Below are 20,504 nucleotides of genomic sequence, written 5' to 3' on the forward strand. Positions count from 1 at the left end.
TTCCACTTGCCAGGCAGGTGCTTATGCCACTGAGCTATCTTCTCAGCCCAATCCTTTTAATTTTATATCACTAGAGAGAGACTGAATATGTTCTTTTTGAAGAATAGGCCCATTTTTAAAAGTGCATTTTAAGGGTCTATCTTTTTCCTTGCTATTGTAAATGGAATATTTTCTCCAAACTATTTTCTAACCATTGCTATTTCTGATGGGTATTGAATTTTGAATATTGATTTCATTTTGTTTTCTATGGTTTGACTAACCTCCTGAAAAATTTTACATCAAGTGGTGATAGCTGGTGCCATAACTTATCTGCAATTAACTAGCAATGTTTCTCATTAAGCATGAGTCATGATACTGCCATTTATAAATCATGCTGTAAATATTTTTTATTACATATAGTTTTATCAGTAATAACTAATTTTTCCAAATGCTAAAAACTTTTCAAGTGTTATCTTTTTTCTTTTTTAATGTAATTTTCTTTTATTTGGAAAAGTAAGAACAAAAACAAGAAAAACAAAACCAAACAGAAACAAGATAACATACAACAATATATATGTTACAGATTTTCAAAACAAGAATAGGTGATTAACAATGCCTGATATATTATTTATCTTTATCATCAAATCTGTTGTTCAGATTAACAGGTATAGTTATGTAAGATTGGACATATGATTGAATATTACTGCATGCTTTCAAAAAATATTAAATTTTTGTTTTTGTCTTTTCTTTGATTACCTTTTTCTAAAAATATTTTAAAGAGAACATACTAATAATTGATATGACATTAGAAATGGTATACATTTAGAAGACCATGATGACAGGTATGTAAAGCACGGATGTTGTATTGCATTTTGCTGTCCTCAATGTAGTTGCTTAGTTCGCAGATATTAGCATACAGAGTTAGTCAAGGTGAGGATTCTACGTATTCACTGCTGTTTTCAAAAAAACTGATGGAAATTCTTAGTATAATCACCTCAGCCTTCTTGATTACATACTTGCATGATTTCCCCCTACCTTTTTTCCTGTCTCTCCTCTTTGTTGTTTAATCCTTAAATTCTGTTTCTTTCTGTTTAATTGTATCTGTTATTGTAATAATTTTTCTATGTTGGTCTATTAATATGGTAAAGTATATTGATAAAATTTCTATTTTTTTGTTTTTGTTTTTTGAGACAAGGTTTTACTACGCAGTTCAGGTTAGTCTTGATCTTACTGTGTAGCCCAGACTGGCCTCAAATTCACAGTGATCCTCCTGCCTCAGCTTCCTGAGAGCTGGAATTACAGGTGTGTGCTGCCACCAGGCCTGGCAAAGTTCCTAATTTTGAACCACACTAGCAAGGATAGAGTCCTTTTGGATTCTAGGCTACGATTACCCACTAGATTCTCTTTTCAGATGTTTTACTTATGCATTTGATATCAAATAGATTTTAGTGACACTGGAATGTGTTATTCCATCAAATTGTATTGGGAAAAATTTCAAACATTTATAGAAATCAAAAAAACAACATAACTGAATACTGTATATGTTCTAACTAGAATTTGTAATTACCTACCTTTTGCTACATTTGAGATATCTATCTATCTATCTATCTATCTATCTATCTATCTATCTATAATTTTTCTACTCATCCTCCAACTAGCTAGCTGCATGTATTGAAAGTGAGTTACAGATGTCACAATACTTGCTTGCCTCAAAATACTAAAATTAAGGATCTTATTATTTATTTATTTATTTATTTGCGGAACCAGGGATTGAACTCAGGCCCTTGTGCTTGCCAGGGAAGTGCTTATTCCACTGAGCCACCTCCTCAGCCCCAAGGATCTTATTTATGACACCACCTCAGTACTACTTCTATAATTACAGTTTCTAAATAGTATCTAGTATCTAACCCATATTCAAATTTTGTACAGTTTCAAGAACATCTTTTGTAGTTATTTTGCCTCTTGAATTGGTCAAGTTTCACTCACAGCATTTAGTTTTAATTCCTGCAAACTCATCAGTAAGGTCTGAGATCTGGTAGAATTGGATTGGACATTATTGGCAGGAACATGTCCAAGTGGTACTGCATGCTCTAGGGGGCATTACATCAGGAAGACCGTGATGTTAGCTTGGCTTGGTATTAGTAATGGTAGGTTTGACCTCTTGTGTGTTTTACGGTATAATCCAGGCTTCCTTGTAAGAAGTCTTTGAGCCGGACCTTGACAAGGTGTAGAAACCCTGTTTTGCATTGGTCTTTCATGCCATCTCTTGAGCATGCTTGATGAACCTGGCTTGAAGGAGCCCTCACACTGTGGGCCGCAAGAGATGGTTTCACAACAGTGATTTTCTAAGTTACATATACTTTTGTATTAAAAAAAAAAAAAAAAAGACTGCTTCTTTCTTTCATTTTCCTCTCTGTACTTGGGAATTTTTATTTTTTGAATATTTTATAATATGAGACAATATTTTTTAGAGGAGAGGTTTCAAAATTCCAAAATATAGAGAGTGGGAACATTTTGACTCTTTAATTCAACTGAATTTTAAATACTGCCTTGGTTTGTAGAACAAGATGTCCCAGCCTCCCCTAGGAATTTTCACTGCCCTGGACCTAGAATGTTCTGTTTCTCACCCTACCCATGGCTGGCTGGGTCTTCTCACTGGTGTGTGAGTGTCGGGGAGCATGTCAACATGCAGCCAAATAATGGACGACCCTGTATTAGCCTTTATTTCCTGTGTGCAGAGCTCCCAAGTTAATCAGAGGTGAGAGTTTGGGTGCTCTCTGAGCGTGCACACTGCCCTAGGCATTCATGTGGCCTTCTAGATTCCCGGGAACATGTTGGCGCTCTTCAGAACCGCCTGTGGACATCTCATTCCCAGGTTTTCCTGTCAAACTTTTTGGTTGGCTTATTGTTTTCTCCAACTGTTATCCATTACCTCATGCAGCCTCAACATCCAAAAACTACCTCTGATTGTTTTGGTCAAGTTCCCCGAGGGAAAGGCAGTTTGCACTGGGCAAGCTCACAGTTAGGTAAAATAAAGGCAGCTTTGTGCGTGAGGCCTTCCAGGGAACTACACAGGTCCAATAACGACAGCTGGGAATTGGGCTCCGGAGGAACTCCACACCCATTCCAGCTCCTGCAGAGTCTGGCAGGCGGCTGGCTTTCACTGGGATGATAGGCTCTTGTTTTTCAGGTTTCTATGGAGGAGGAGCCTGGGGGAGACAGGAATAAACAAGTTAATATGCTCCTAAACTCACTGCTCTTCTTGTGTATTTTTCTTGCATAATTGCTGCCCAGACTGTAGCAAGCTTTTGATGAATTTCCAGTTTTGAAAGTGTTGATGCTGACAATTTTTGCAAGTGTTTTCTTGCCTTTATGGAGGAGGTTTTGTGTGTGTGTGTGTGTGTGTGTGTGTGTGTGTGTGTGTGATGGTACATCCCCTTTCTGGACATTTTTCATCTGGAAAAACAGAAATTCTGTGCTTACTAAATAATACTACTTGTTTCCCTCTCCCCAATCCTCTGGTGACCACAATGTTACTTTCTGTTACTAAGAATGTGGCTTTTCCAGGTGCCTCATGTAAGTGGACTCATACTACATTTATCCTTTTGAGCCCATCTTGTTTCGTGTAGCATACTGTCTTCATGATGAATCCATGGTGCAGCATGTGGCAGAATTCCTTCCTGTGTGTGGCTGAATAGCATTCAGTTGTAGGTATATACTTTGTGATATTTAGCATTCCTGTGTGGATGGATGGACACTTGGATGGCTTCCACATTTTGCTTATTATAAGTAATGTGCCTATAAACATGGAAAAGATAGATATATATATACCATAGCAGGCATTACAGCTTTGTATCGATATTTTTATTTATTGCACAGCGTCCCTTACTATGGATATATAACACTTCTTTATTTGACCTATTCCATACTGATGGATCTTTTAATAGACTTCATTATTCTCTTTGATGGGTATATATTTAAAACAAAGAAACAGATTTGGAAAAGACCTTCATCCCAGTGTTAAAACGGGTGATCTCTGGGGAAGTAAGATTAGAAATAGTTTTTGTTTTTTAGTTTATCTGCATTGTCTAATATTCAGTATGCAACATGTATTAAAAACGAATCAGTAAATACATTGATATCCTTTGTTTCATCTTTTTCCCTTTGGAGAGTCTGTCCAAAAGCTTGTTCTCTATGAGTGAAATGAAAACACAGCCGCTACTTGAAGTGATTCTCCTCACTGCTAACAGTCCAGTGTCAGCAGCAGAGCCATTGGGCACGGTGCCTGTGTTGAGTTTAGATGATCATCAGAGCATAAAGGTTATTACTGTAACATGTGCCCAGTGACAGAGTATCCACGAAGACCCGGATTTCCAGCAATTGGTTACCTCTAGTCCAGGGATCACTGGGCTGCTCTGTGGAGGACACAGAGTGTATGTTAGGCTTTGAAAGCCACGAGGCACGTGCAGCGACTGTGCAGGGTGGCCTTCGTGGGGCAGAAGCAGCTATAAACAAATGGATATAATCGTGTTTGGCTCTGCATATGGCACACTGATGAGGCCTGGGGACCGCAGGTAGGTGGGGTGATAGGCCCAGGCGTTTAGTCAAACTCTCCTTTGATGTTATTCAAAAAAGGTATTTAAATGGAAGCACAGGAGCAGTATTTACGTGCCTTACACAACTGGAAATGAAATGTAGGTAAGAACCTTCCAGACATGTCCCAGAACCGGCTGGCTTGCTCATTTTCTGCTTTCAATGCGCGATTTTTACTGTTTGTCTTGTGTTCTTTACTAGAAGAAGAAAATGTGATTGCCGTTCCTCTGGGAAGTCGAAGTGTGAGAATCACAGTGAAAGGCCCTGCTCATCTCTGTGAGTAGCGTTCCATCTTCAGCAACTTTTATTTCTTAAGTTTGTTTGGAAAAAGGAAAAAAAAAAAAAAAAACGTAATGGAAAAAGGAAAAAACAAAACAAAACAACAAAAAAAAACCTAACAGAAAGTCTTACCCCCAGTTGATGGCAGGTAAATAAACATGGATCTTAGCGACTTTGCTTATTATTCTGGACTAGTCTGCATGGCTAGGAAATTGTCAATCTACTCATTTTTTCTGCTCTCATGCCCCAGTGGAAAATGTACTGGTTTGAGATCCATCGCTTCATGGGAGAGGAAATCAAGTTGTATGTGAAATAAAAGGAAGAGTACAGAAGGCTGCAGGCAGTTTTTGGAAATTTCAGCAGTTTGCAACAGTGGTATTTCTTTGGCAAAGCCAAATTATATCTTCTGTGGATTAGTTTTTCCAGTCTTTTAGAAGGAACGGCAAAACCTAGAGGTTTTTTCCCTGTCTCCCAAGGTGTCCTTGGAGCCCCAGGCAGGACTTTCTTGGTTGTATTAAGAAGAAAGCAAGTCTCTGCCTACCTGGTCCAGCCTTGGTGTTTACGGAGTTCCGTCAACTCAGCAAAGAAAGTGTGAAGCTTTACTCTGACTCCTGTAAAGCACGCGATTGGTGTCCACTGAATCAAAGTGTGGTGCATTGTCCCCTTTCCCTGGGGTATTATCTTTTGATATTTAAATCATAAGAATTTGTTAAAATCAGAAGAATCTCACATTTTGGTTGCACATGTCTGGTGCGCTGTGAGAAAAGTTGATAATGAAATTTTTAAAGAAGAACGTTTAAGGTCACTATCACATTGAAAAAAAAATAAAGAAATTTGGTTGTACAATGTGATCCAAATTAGAGATGGAAGAGAATATGTTTGTGACAATGAAAATGAGCAATTATTTAAAAGCCCTGTCTGGTCCTTAACTTTATGTGAATTATACCTAAAAGGGTAATGGAATTTTTGGACATAATTTTTGAGGTTCTTTTTGAGACGGGGTCTCAATGTGTAGTCCAGGATGACCTTGAACTCACTGGATAGCCCTGGGTGGCCTCAAACTCACAGCGATCCTCCTGCCTCAGCCTCCTAAGTGCTGGGATTACAGGCCTGCACCACCATGCTCAGCTGACCATGATTATTAAAATGTTTCTAGCCATGTAATTATTTTTTTACTCAAGGCTTTCTCTGTAATGAAACATCAACACTTTTTTTCTATTAATGGTTTGAAAACCTACATCTTTTGATGAGTTTCCTCTTCCTTATAAATGTAAATTGATTTTCAGTGACCAAATCATTCAGATTCAAACTGTTTAATAATTTCAGTAATAGTCTTGTGAAATACCATTTGGGTTAAAAAATACAAAATGCTGAATATTCACAGTAGCATTGCTGATACTAAACATCAAGTGGAAACAACCCAAATGCCCCTCAACTATTCAATGAATAAGTGAAATATTCAATATGTGGAATATTATTTGGCTATGAAAAGGGATGAAGTATGGATATTATGCTACCACATGGCAATCCTTGAAAACATTATGCTTAAATGAAAGGAGCCAATCACAAAAAGTTATGCATCATATGATTCCATTAGTCTACAATATCCAAAACATGTAAAGCTACAGAGATGGGAAGTAGCTGGGTAATTGCCTGAGTTGCTGTGGGATTTCTTTTGGTGGTGACAAAAATATTCTAAATTATATATTTTAAATAGCCAAGGGTGGGCCTGGGACGTAGCTCAGCATTACAGCACTTGTCTAGCATGTGAAAGGCCCTGAAAGGCCCCTGCACACATGTATACACACACACACACACACACACACACACACCCCTACATGTGTTCAGACTGTGCATATACGTACAACTTGTGGCATGTGAGTGATATATAAAATGTTTGAAGCATTTTAGAATGCAGTGACTGGGCCTGATATTTTCATGTGACTAAAGGTAATACTTCAAATTTCAGCTTCAAAAATCATTTTTAAGTCATAAAAACATAGTAAGCAAACAGGAAACAGACAACTGTGTGGAAGCGAATACCACAACATGAAGTTCACGTGTGTGGCTGTGTGCGACACGCTAGATGCTACTTTATGTCCCAGACTCGGGCGCCTTTCCAAGAGCAGGGCTCAGCTGTGTCCCCATTTCTCCAGAAGAGACAGACAAGTTGCTCGGAACATTTCTCCCTCCCAACAGTTTCCCAAGTGGCTCCGCCACTGTTCCCGAAACTTTTCCTTCTCTAGCGGTAAACGGAATTGGCTTCATCTGCAAAGGATTGAGTTTACATTTCTGAATATCTAGATAAAGAAGAGGCTTTATTTTCTTAATTTATCCAATCATATTTGCAGTTTTATTTGTAAAAATGATGTGCTTCTGAAATCAAGCTGATTTTGCAGTAATCAGTCTTTTAGGATCCATATTAACTACAACACTCTAGAGAACTCATTATTCCGAAGTGAGTATACCTGGGGACGTTAATCCCAGCCTCTTTGTTGTGGAATGAAATTTAATGACAGGACATCCAACTAACATTCTTCTCATGGCAATTAATTAATTAATTTATTTATTTATTTATTTTTCAAAACTGGGGATTGAACTCAGGCTCTTGCGCTCGCCAGGCAAACGCTTATTCTACTGAGCCATCTCCCCAGCCTCTTATTTGTCTTTTTGAGACAGGGTCTTAGTATGAAGTTCAGGCTGGACTTGAGCTCACTTTGTAGCCCAGGATGGCCTGCAAATCAAAGCAATCTTCCTGCCTCGGCCTCCCAAGTGCTGGGATTACAGGTGTGCACCACCACAGCCAGATCTTACAGCAGTCTAGATGCTGAATATCTAGTCCTGATCCATGCCTGGCCACATTATGCAGGAAGCACTGACCCAAAATTTTCCAGCAACACGCCCCTTCAAAAATGAAATCAGTAAAAGGACTTCTGTAAAGGAAATATTATTGCAGCAAAACTTCAGCACTGGATATGTTTGACTAGCAATAAAATTTAGGACCCAAGATGCCATATACCACATTGTAGTATCTCAAAATATAAAAAAATATAGAGCTGTCCTAGATGTAAAAATTTAATGTGTTTATAACTATATTCATTGTTTTAAGCTCTTGCCACACATTTACCTAACTGTGTTTTTATGGCTTTCAGAATTTAAGGAGATCCCCTGGCAATGGTTACAAAACTCTGCCTTTAAAAAAATATATATATATGTATTTGGTAAAGGGTCTTGCCATACAGCTCAGACTTGTAGTGATCCTCCTGTTTTAGCCTCCCCAGAGCTGGGATTACAGGCATGCACCACCATGCGCAGTTTCCATGGCTCAGCACAGGGCTGGCACAGCATGCAGTACCAGGGTTCAAACCTGGATCCTTGCACTTGCCAGGCAGGCACTTAAGACTGCTAAGCTATCTCTCTGGCCCTTTGCCCCTTTTGAAAGAAGTTCCCATTGATAACTTCTCAAGTGCAAGCTCTTCCACCAGAAGTTACTGGAGGCATTCATTACTTATTTAACCATTCTACCTTTTAAAAAATAAGAATAGATTAAAATATTTAAAGGCATCATTGCAGCCTTGAAGATCTGAGGAGAGAAGGCCCTGACTGCTGAGTCAGTTTTGTTACTCCTCAGGCTTCACTCTCCTGCCGCCCTTCAATCTCCCCCACTCAGTGTAAGCCCAGCAGCAGTCAGGGGCTGGTGGATAGCAGGAGAGACTCCTGGCCCGCTCCTTGGTAGTGGTGGGGAGCTTCCAGGCTTCCTGGGGTCTCCCAGGCTTCAGCCACCTCGCTGTGGAAGCCAGAGGCTCAGTGCAGGTACTGAGCAGGGACCAGGGAGGAGCCCGTGTGTGCAGATTGGCCTGAGTCACACTCAGGATAGCAGACAGAGGGGAATGAAAACTTCACATGATTTTTCACTCCGTAAGTCACATGATGGTCAGACTTCTTAGAGACGTTCTACCATCATGTGACTTATGGAGTGAAAAACCAGGGGCTCTGTTTCTGTCATTTAAGAGGCGTGGGTCCTGGGAAGAAGCAATTTGTCTCCAGTGTAAAGGGCAGCCTTTGAAGAGCTGTGTCGGCCTCGGCCTCCCTGTGGTCCGACAGGGTGGTCTTGCGGCGCCAGGGTCACGCTTGCAGGCAGGCAGGAGCGCCTTCCTCAGGTTGCCCTGCGTTCGCTCCCACCTCCTTTGGCCTCAGCTCCTCGCTCTCACAGCTGAGGCGGGAGCACCCGCTTTCCACCTCCTGGATGGGCAGTTGTGTTGCTCTCCAGAGATCTGGAGGCCTTTTGAAAACCTGGGGCAGAGTGATATTTTATAATAAGCAAATAGTTCCCTGATAAAGACGTGTGGGATGGGAAGCTTGAAAATTGTCTTCTCTATTTCTATTTTTATACCCTTATCACTGAAAAACCATATTTTCTGTGAAGGAAGAAGACATTTTTACTTATTTTTATTAACTTTTTGCTACATTATAGTTACATCCATTTTGGGAAGCTGGTACGTATTGTTAGCACATCCTGGCCTTTTTCAGTCCCTTTTTCTATGCTTCCCTATTCTCCCTTCTTCCTCTTCCTCATCTCCAAAATCTGTCTACATGCTATTTTATCACCTTTCTTTCTTTCTTTCTTTCACTCTTCATTTGTGTTTTAGGTCCCTCATGTCATGTAAGAGAAACCCTGCGTTATTTCACTTTCTGTGTCTGACTTGCTTCACTTAACGTTGTGTTCTCAAGACCTTCATTTTCTTGCAAATGACAATTTCATTCTTTATGGCTGAGTAAAGAATCGTGTGTGTGCACTACATTTTCTCCATCCATCCATCCATAAGTGGGCACACAGGCCATTGGCAGAGCCCAGTTATTGTGGATTGTGCTACTTTAACATGGATACGCATGACCCACTGTAGTATGCCGCCTTTAATTCTTTCAGGAATATACCTAGTGCGGTGAAATGGAATTTATACTTTTAGTTTTTTGAGAAATCTCCACACACAATTGCATAGTTGTTTTAGTAGTCTATGGTCTCACTAACACTCCAGACATCTCCTTTCCCCCACATCCTGCCTTCCATTTGCTATTTTTATGTGTCTTTTTTATTTATTTTAATTTTTTGTATTTAGCACAAGGTCTACAGGGTCTCACTACATAGGTCGGACTTGTAGTGATCCAGCTATGTTCAGCCTCCCAAAAGCTGGGATTACAGGCGGGCACCACTGCGCCCAGTCTCAATGCGCCCCAGGTTGGGACCCGCACAGCAAGGCAGAATCAAACCCTGGCCACTGGGTCTGCCTAAGCAGGAGGTTTAATCACTGAGCTATTTGGCCGGCCCCCCCTTTTATTTTTTTTGTACCAGGGATTGAACTCAGGACCTTGAGCTTGCCAAACAAGTGCTTATCCTACTGAGCCATCTCCCCATCTGTGTTCTTGATGAAAGCCACTCTGACTAGCTTGCGATGGGATCTCAGAGTTGTTTTCATTTGTGTTTCTCTAACAGCCAAAGATGCTGAACATTTTCTTCATGTTCTTACTGGCCATTTGCACTTCTTCAGAATCTTAGCGCTGCAAGAGTGCAGGGGCTTGCCAATTAAAATAAACAAAGCAAACTAATAGAAACACTGGCATTTGGTTAGGAGATGGATGTTGCAGCAGCAGATCTTCCTTCTCCCCCGGGTCATCTTCCCAGATTCCTATACCCCTGCTCCCACCCTGCATCCCAGTGAAACTTGGAAAGCTGTGTTCCAGAAAGTAAGAGCAGTGGTTAAGCAATCATACCCTGCCCCCCGCAGCTGTGGAGTCCATCCAACACCACTTGAACTGAATCACGTCGTTCTGGGCCACATCTCGGTCTAGCATCTTGGTGTCTCACAGGCTTCCAGGGGGATGGCGTATGTCTGGTTTCATTCTGCTTTGATACCGCATTGCTCCAGTGTCCATTACTTTTCTCCTTTCCTTTATCGACCTAGCTCTTCCAGTGTGGCGCTTGTTTGCTGTCTCTTATTCCCAATCTCGCCTCTCACTGACAACACACTTTATAACACTCAGTTTTATATCTTTATTGGAACTAGGAAATGAATATAATCTTGCACTTTCCAAAAATCTGCGGTTGTGGAGAGCAGGGCCAAAGTGGTTGGGGTTTTGTGTGCCTGAGCGTAGCCAGCATTATTTTTTGACCACTAATGACTCCTCCAGATCAAGGAGCTCATAGCCAGTGCTGAAATGTTCCCAGCCAAGTTCTTAGCCTGCCTATCAGGGATAATCAAGGATGTCTTCTGGTGCTTGGGATGCAGTCTGTCTGGTGCACGTGGATTCCCGCACCTGCACCGTGGCAGAGAGAAAAATCCAGTAAATGGAAAGATCCAGAGCCCAGCAGCCTGTGTGGCAGAGCTCCCAGTAGCCCATGGATCAGAGGTCCCAGAAGCCCACGGGGCAGAGCTCCCAGCAGCCCACAGGGCAGAGCTCCCAGCAGCCCATGGGTCAGAGCTCCCCATTCTGGTCCATCTTGCTTTCGTCAGCTCTCCATATTTAAGTTTGAAGCTGAATGGGATTTTGAGTCTGTGGTGTTCTTTTCTCAAGGCTGCAGCAGCTGCACGAAATGGAGTGCAGGTTTCATAGCAGAGCTGGACACAGGAACCATCTGCTGTCTTGATTTTAGATCAGAACAGTGACAACCTGAGGCAGCCAGTTAGAGGAAATCTGGGGCCAGAAACACAGGTGCCCCAGCACCCAGCTATGAATGTCCTCATTGCTTCATTCAGCCTGGGGCCAGTTCTATTAAGTACTGTGTCTTACTGAAATAAGACAGACTCAAGAAAGGGGAAAAGAAAGACAAAAATTAAATACGATGGAAATGTCATGTTGTTCAAACTGTGGAAAAACATTTTTCTGATGGAGAATGTTTTAAACACTTTGAAAACATATGAGAATAAGAGTGGCATACACAAAGGAGAGTGGCAGTGGAATGGTTCTATGTCTGCACTGTGTGAAACACATCAAGCCCTATGCACACACTGCCATCTTCGGGTTTTGCTGCTGTACTCTTAAATTTCCTAGGACATAACCATCACGAAAAGCCTGGGAGGGGTTGCGGAGGACTCCCCCATGTTATTTTCAAAGAAATTTCAAATTCATCATGCTTATTTCAATACGAAGGACCAAGTGGTAAGCATAAGATCTCCTGAACAGGTAGTAAGTGAGTAAATTTGGCTTTGTTCATTGTATGTGTTTTAGCTGCATCATGGGAAAAAAATGTAAAGAAATGTTTGCTCTTTCTTCTTACGCTAGAAGTGACTCCAAATAACTGAGTAGACTTGTGGTTCCTACCACCCTTGGTAGCATATTTTTATAGGCAACTTAAAATAATTATATTTTTATTCCATCAGCATGAATCAATGTAAATTGAGTAGGTATTTTTGTATTCGTACTATGTACTGATATCATGCTTAGTGAAATGCCATTTCGATACAAACACTTTTAGGATAGTTCTCTTATTTAAATTTTACTTTTACTTTTTAGTTATTGAATCAAAAACACTTCAAGGAAGCAAAGGAGAACACAGCTTTAACAGCCCTGGAGTCTTTGTTGTGGAAAACACAACAGTTGAATTTCAGAAGGGCTCAGAGAGGCAGACCTTTAAGATCTCAGGACCACTGCAGGCTGACTTCATCTTCAAGGTAGGATGAACCAGGACAGCACCCTCCTCCACGGGGGCTGGGAGCATCTGGATTATCAGAATGGTGTGTGGAACAGGAGGTCACTAGTGATGGTTTTAGCATGGCACATTTCCTTGATATTTTCGTCCCTCTAATCCCTTCCCACAACTTGTTCATCTCGCTCAAGTGTCTTCTCCTTAACCCTGCTTGTTAAGAAAGACGCTACACTTTCATAGGGGAGAGGTTGAGTTTTGCATTCAGAATCTCTAGTTGCCATGTGCAGTTTTCAATCTCCGGAGTCTAGTGAAAATGAGCAATAGTTACGCACAGTATCCTTGCAGATCAGAGCAGAGTCAGAGCCTGTTTGCTTGCTCTCCTGACTGGGGTTCTTGGCTTCCATCCTCAGCCTCTGGAGTGCACAGTCCTGCAGTGGCTGATCCAAGCTCAGGGATTCAGTCCCCAGGTTATGAGCACTTTTAGGAGGAATTTTTAGAACTCTGAGAAACCTATAGCTCCCCTCTGATAAACAGAGAGGGCAGGAAGTATAGCCGGCAGTCTTTTTCTAAAATGACTCACTTTAGAACTCTTCTGATAAATTTGACACTGCTGCTTAGGGAAAGCAAATCATAACTCAGAGGATAATTTTGCCCTCTTCCTTTTCAGAATACTCATTCCAAAAATGTAAACGGAAAGAAAAACATCGCCTTAATTGTCACTGGTATCTTCAAGTATGGGAAAACAAATCCCAAAACATTTAGAACAAAAAACTGTCTGTGTTCTACATAGTAATTTGTCATAGAATGTTTCGCTGAGACACTGCTGTGTCAGCCGGGAAATACGTGTGGAGGTAATGAGAGTTGCTAAGGGATCCAGGTTCCTGAGAGTCAGGCTCTGCCTGCAGTGTAACTGGTCATGTATGCTATTTTTGATACTTCGGGTTTTAAAATAGTCAACATTGAAAAATCAAGACAGTTGTAATAAAATATCAGGGGTTTTCTGCTGTGTTTCAAAAAACAGGATGATCTAACAATGAACTTACATTTTACAATAGCTGCTGTCAGCTGCAACTAGATGGCCACTGGCCTCTATCCTGGGTACATTTTCTAGTTCATCATGGTGTGTCAGCCCCTGATGGCATCCCTAGCATGAAAGATACAGGTTCCTCCTGCTTCCGGTGCTCACTTACATCCTCAGCCTAGCTCGTGGCGACATCTAGACTTGGGACTTCTGCGTCAGACCCTTGCATGCTGACTCCATTGTCTTCTCTTACCATAACAATGTGAAAGATTTGGAAAGGGACCATAATCAGTATCTGTCTTACCCTCTCTCTGGTCCATTGTCATGACATGAATTCTGGGCTTGTCTTGTTTCCTCTGGGCTTTGCTACTTAATTCTCAAGTAGTAAACACAGAGAGATATTTTTCTCTTTCAATAAATACCAAGGGAGTTTGAGTTCTTCTTAAGCTACTATGGAGGTTTCTTATTGAGGAAGACAATAGGATGATGATATTTTGGAGAAAATCCACGAAGATTAGTATCCAAGATACTGGTTATTATGTCCACATGCCTAGATCCTAAAGACACATTTTTTTTTTTATTGCTACCAGGTAGGAGAATGCACATGCATGGAAATTGTATGTTTCTTTGATTGTGTGTAACCTCTACACACATGCATGTGCCTATGTACTTTTTAATATTTGGAAGAATGCATACCAAAATGAAGACAATAGTGGCTATTAGAGAAGGAACAAATGCTCTGGGGGAGTAGCTTAATTTTGCTTATGATATCTAATTTTGAAGAGTAATTTGTGAAAAGAATGCTTTCATGTATCATTCGTGTAATTAAAATATTTACACCTTCTTACCCGCATTACATAGTGGCCTCTTTACAGAGGTCATTGCAATAGCATAGTTTCTGCAATCTGAATTGATACCTAACCTCTGTTCTTCTGTCTCTGAATTCCAGCTTTCAGACTAAACCAACAGTTCTGAACTTCAATTTCTGGGGAGTTGAGCTCTCTGTACTGAAAAGGTTGTTTTAAAAACCTATTTATCAAGCAGGGTGTTCCCCACAGCTGTTCATTTGTAAACAGCTACAGTCTTTGAAGGATGTAATGGGTTCAGTGGAAGAGAATTTTGCAAAATTGGAGATATTTATGGTGGAATATGATGATTCTGATGTTTTTCCTTGACTTGAGAGCTTGTCCAAATAATGTGGGCTTCTAGGAAATAGCCTCTTCCATCAGTGTGTGTGTGTGTGTGTGTGTGTGTGTGTGTGTGTGTAGGGTTGTTTGCTTTGTTTTATTTTTTGATTCAGAGCACTGTTGCAGTGCCCAGCCTGTGTTATTGCTGTGTCAAGGAGCTCTTTGCTTCCATTCGTCCCTTTCTGGCCATCGAGTGATGGGCTCCCCCAGGGAGTAGGACAGTGATTGTGGTTGCCAATGACAGACTACCCTGATGTTATGATTTGCGTCTAGTTGGGCCCCCAAAGCCTCATGCAGTCATGGGGTGGCTTCCAGAGTTTGTGATTGATTCTTGATCCAATGCTGGGATTGCAGGTGTGAGCACTACACCCTGGCCCTGAGGTGGGTAATTTGCATTACATTGTAGTGAGGGCAAGGGAGGCTGGCTAGCTGCCTGAGCTGCTGTTTCTCCCTTTGCCTTCTCGCTCTTTGCCACTGCCATGAACCGTTGTGCTGTGCCATGTGCCACTCTGCCTTGGAGCCAGCTGAGTATGGGCAGAAGCCTCCACTGACTGTGAGCTAAATAAACCTTTCTTTCTTTCATTTTGCGTGTCAGGTATTTGTCCCAGCAACAAGCGAAGACTAAGACACCTGTGTACCTCTTTCTGTTAACTAAGAACATCTGGTCTAGAAATGGCTTCCACTGAGGGAGCATGAGGCACTAAAGATGAATTCTACATCCTTGGTTCTGATTTAGCAGCTGTGGGTACAGTGGGTCCCATCAAGCCACATTCCTCTATACAGTATACAGTAATATGTACTCTTATTTCATATCTTTTAATAAGTGGACTTGGAAACACCGCAGTCATACATAAAGTGTATACACCTCAATGATATGTTAGATTACTTTCTAATTATTATTGCCCAACTTCAGAAATTTAGCAAGTTGTACTATACTTTTTCTGTTCAGAAAGCTGTATGTTCGTGGTTGGCCTATTCTTAAAAATTGTGCCATCTCGTCTTTCCAATGGATTTCTCACAATATGCTCTTATTTTGTTGAGTACCCTGTCTCATGCGTGACTCTTGTCACAATGCTGTGGTGCTGGGGTATTTTATGTTAGAGCCTCAGATCTTCCGTCCTATGGAGTTGGCTCCTTCCATTTGTGTGTTTGGCCACCAGGGAGCAATAGAGTCCTGACCGAGTCATTGATATTTCACTGACTTCACTGAGCATGTGTACCTGTAAGTAGATGCTTATGAACACCAATTTTAATTATACTCCCATAAGAATAAAATAAAATTAGAGATGAAGACATCTCTTCTGTGCTTAACTTTAATCCAGGCCTAGCAGCTTTCTCTTCTTTCAAAATGTTCGTCTGTCTTCGGTGGTGATGGGGAGGAGGCTATCTTCTGTGTGATGTGAGAAGTCTTCTTTTGCTGCCAGCCATCTTCTCAGAAAACTTATTTGTCCTCCATTCAGATATTTTGTTTGGGGAGGAAAGTGCTTTTTAATCTCTTTTCTACTGATGTGCAGTGGTGTAAGTTTTGTTTCTAGCTCCTTCCAGCCTTAGCTGGGGATCTACCACAGAGCCCCACATTTCTGAACAGTTGGGGACACTGGTGACTTATCCAAGGAGAGAGGATAAGAAAAGCCTTGTTGTCCTTTCTCTCCAAGGATGTGTTAACACCTTGCAGCATGCTTCAGCTAGTGGCTAAGTTCACACATTCTCAGGCATTTCAAAACACAGCAAGACGGCTTCAGAGTCAATTCCTGCCTTACTTTTCTTTTAATTTTTTAAAATCTTTTATTTATTTGGTACAGGGTCTTGCTGCACAGCTTGGACTCATAGTGTTCCTCTTGCCTCAGCCTCCCCAGTGCTGGGATTACAGCAGTGCACCACCACACCCAGTTTTGGTGGTTGGCACAGCATACCTGGGGTTTCAGGCCAGCACTGCATGCAGTATCGGGGATTGAACCCAGATCCTTACGCTTGCCAGGCAGGCACTTAGACAGCCGAGCTATCTTCCCAACCTGTGCCTAAGCCACAGAGTTTATTGTCATGCAATCCTGGAGTTGAAATGTCCACAATCAAAGTGTTGGCAAGATCGGTGCCTTCTGAGCTCTGCGAGGGAGACGCATCATGCCGTCTCCTCAGTTTGCCCGGCTCAGGCCTCCTCCCTCCCACCTCCTCACCATCCGGGGTGCACGTCCACCCCAGCATGCACACTCTCCCTTTTTCGTAAGGACACAGTCATGTGGTTGAGGACCCACCCAGTGACCTCATTTTTGCTCAATTGCCTTTGTTAAGACCCTGTTTTCAAGTCAGATTATACTCTGAGGCACCTTGGCCAGAAAAGCGACATTCTCCCCCCACCCCTGCCTTGGGGACATAGTGCAACTCATGACAGTGCTAACAAGAAAGAAAACTACTTCTCATGATCCCATCCCATCCTAACTGCTTGACCCTGATCACAAAGGTAGGAACTCATGGAATATCCTGTGTACTCCTGCCATGTGGTTTGTTCAGGTGGATTTCTTAGTTAAAGGAGTTGAAATATTGCTCTAGTACTTATCAGACTTCACAACTATGTTTTATATACACATGCGCACACATGGAACCATTTTATATTCTAATTTCAAAAATTTTAGAAATTATCTTGATTATTTTTGAAGTGATGTAGACAGGCATTGGTGTTTGAATTAATCACTTTCCTAATCAAACAGGGAAATATGGTTTTGTGAATATTGATATCTACTTCTCTTTCACTGCTCTGTGTATACCTGGTCATCTCCTTTGTCTGTAGAGCTACTTGTTTTGGGACCTTGATAGAGGTTTTCCAGAAAGCCTAAAACAGGAAAGGAGCTTTGAGGCATTTTGCATTTAAAGCCATTTAGTATGACATTGGCTTTGACAGGAAGCCTTTATTCCATGGACCCTTCTATACCTACTTTCCTGAGGGTTTTTAATCCTGAATTTTGTTAAAGACTTTTTCTGCATCTATGGAGACAACATGTGACTTTATCCTTGATTCTGTTTATGTGCTACATTACATCTATTGATTTATACACATTGAACCATCCTTGTATCTCTGGAATTAAAATCCGTTGGGTCATGGTGTTTCGATTTTTTTTTTTTTTTCCAGGTCCGGGGACTGAACTCAGGCCCTTGTATTTGCCAGGCAAGCACTTATTCTACTGAGCCATCTCCTTGGCCCCAGATCTTTCTTAATGAGTTGTTGAATTCTGTTTGTAAGAAGTTCATTGAGGATTTGTGTATGTATGGTCATCAAAGATATTGGTTTGTTTTTTTGTTATTGTGCCTTTATCAGGTTTTGGTATCAGGATGAAACTGGATGCATAGAATAAATTTTGGAACATTACTACTCTTTCTATTTCATGGAAATGTTTGAGGAGCATTGGTGTTATTTCTTTTATGTGGTATATTAGTCTTCCACATTGCATTCGGTGCTCTTTGTATCCTGGTTAAAAATCTTTGCCTTGTCTCTATTCTTGAAGATATTTTCTGTTTGCTTCTGGAAGTCTTAATGTTCCACCTTTGACATTATATACTGTGAAGTAGAATTATACTTTTTCTTACATGACTGTATCATTGACACAGAGCGATTGGGTGAAGGTCAGCTATTTTATTTTTGTCTTAAATTTAACCACAATAATCTGTGGGCTTATTTATGGACTGTACTGGTTTCATGGACCTATTTATCAATTATTTATGCCAATATCATTGTGATTTATCTACTATAGCATTAAAATAAACCTTAGTATGTGATAGTGTAAATTATTTAGCTGAAGTTTATCATTGGGGCTGGGGAGATGGCTCAGTGGAATAAGCACTCTCCTGGCAAGCGCAAGGGTCTGAGTTCAATCCCCAGTTCTGCAATAAATAAATAAATTTAAAAAATAAAGTTTAACATTGCTATTCTTAGTGCTGCTTTCCAAATCCATATTGAAATCAGCTTATCAGTTTTATAAGACTCTATGAGATTTTGATTGGAATTGCATTAAGTTTGTAGGTTAGCGTGGATTGGCGCCTTTCCATCACCCACTTTGCCAATCAATAAATATGATATGTATACACACACTTGTTTGGCTATTTTGAAATTTTGGAATTTTCTGGATACAGGCCTTTGTATGTAGTTCAGGCTAGTCTTAAACTCACTATATAGCCTATAATAGCCTTGAGCTCATAGTAAGCCTCTTGCCTCGGCCTCCAGAGCACTGAGATTACAGGACTACAAGCATGCATCTAGCTTGTTTATTTAAAAATTTATCTCAATTTTTATAAATTCCTATGCTTATGTCTTACTATCTTCTAATAAATTTTCCTCAGGTGTGACTTATTTGATATTATTGTAAATAGTACCCTACATTACAACATCTGTGTATTTGCTACTAGAATGCAAACATCTTTTTGAATTCTGTATATTGGCATGACATTATTATTTTCTTCTTATTATTGTGGTTTCTTTAGAATTACATATGCACACAGTTGTAACACCAGCAAATAATGACAGCTTCGTTTCTTCAGTTCCTTTTCTCTATGTTTTGCTTCTTTTTGGTGCTGGATTGTACTGCTTAGGAGATCTGATATAGTGTTGGGAGGAAGTGGCTGCAGAAATTGTCCATGTTACACCTGCCATGCCACAAGCAAAGTATGGTTAAATTCACATGATGTGTCCTTGCTAGAGAATTTTTTACTGATATTTTACCTGATTAATGAAATTTGCTTCATTAGAATAAACAAGTGTAGAATTTTATCAAATGCTTCCTTATATTTTGAGGTGGTGAAATCTTTTTTTTAGCATCAGTCTTATGATAAATTACATTGATTTTTGAAATATAGATCCAGCTATCCTCCCTGTTAAAACACCCACATATTGTAAAGATAGGCCTTTTCATATTGTTTATTTCTTTATGTAAATTTTGCTTCAAGGGACTTGTCTATTTCCACTAATTTTTTGAATGTTACTGACCCAGAGATTTTCATAACACCTCTTGCTCTGTGTTCACCATCTGTAGACTCCTTAGTGAGTCCTTTTTCTCTTTCCTGATACTATTTGTGCCTACTCCTTTTCTTCTTTAATCAGTATTGGAGAGTTACCAATTTCGCTACCCTTTTCACAAAAACTACTTTTGGGTTTATAACTCTCTTCCATTACTCTTTGTCTGTATCATCACTGTCTGTTCTTTCTGTGTTACTTCAGTCCTTCTACTTTCTCTGGATATAGTAAGCTGTTCTTTTCTGGTTTGTTTGTTTGTTTGCTTGCTTGCTTTTTGAGACAGGGTCTTGCTAATCAGTTCAGGCTGGCCTTGAGCTCACTTTGCAGCCCAGGCTGGTCTTGAACTTACAATGATCCTTCTGTCTCAGCCTCCCAGATGCTGGTTTGCAGGCGTGTGCCACCATGCCTGGCAAGCTGTTCTTGTCTTACCTCTTGGGATGATATGTATATTATTGGTTTTCATCTTTCTTTCTTATAATCTATGCATTTATGTCTATAAATCTCCTCTCAAATGGAGAATGCTTCAGTTTTCATATGAAACATTTTCATTTACCATTTAGTTACCTTGTAATTTTCTTTGTGATATATACTTTAACTTATGAGTTCCTTAAAAGGTAACGTCAAAACATATGGCTTTTTCTCATAATCTTTTATCATGTATTTTATAGATTATTTCTACTGTAGAACATATTCCACACTTTACCAGTCTCTAAGATTTGTTAAGGCTTTACTTTGGCTCAAAGTATAACAAATTTGGAAGGAATACTGTATGTATTCCACTTTTAGATACCACGTTCTATACAT

At 40.5% G+C, this 20,504-nt stretch overlaps 1 protein-coding gene across 1 annotated transcript in view; it reads left to right on the plus strand.

Annotated features, from left to right (window-relative positions):
- Adamtsl3 (ADAMTS like 3) overlaps positions 1-20,504 on the plus strand; it is a 497,024-nt gene that overhangs the window by 243,247 nt on the left and 233,273 nt on the right. Inside the window, exons 7-8 of the mRNA XM_023712415.1 lie at positions 4,774-4,848; positions 12,361-12,518. Coding sequence (XP_023568183.1) covers positions 4,774-4,848; positions 12,361-12,518 — 233 coding nt within the window. The remainder of the gene's footprint in view (positions 1-4,773; positions 4,849-12,360; positions 12,519-20,504) is intronic.

The sequence above is a fragment of the Octodon degus genome, unplaced genomic scaffold, assembly GCF_000260255.1.
Source record: "Octodon degus isolate 3935 unplaced genomic scaffold, OctDeg1.0 scaffold00002, whole genome shotgun sequence".
NCBI lineage: Eukaryota > Metazoa > Chordata > Mammalia > Rodentia > Octodontidae > Octodon > Octodon degus.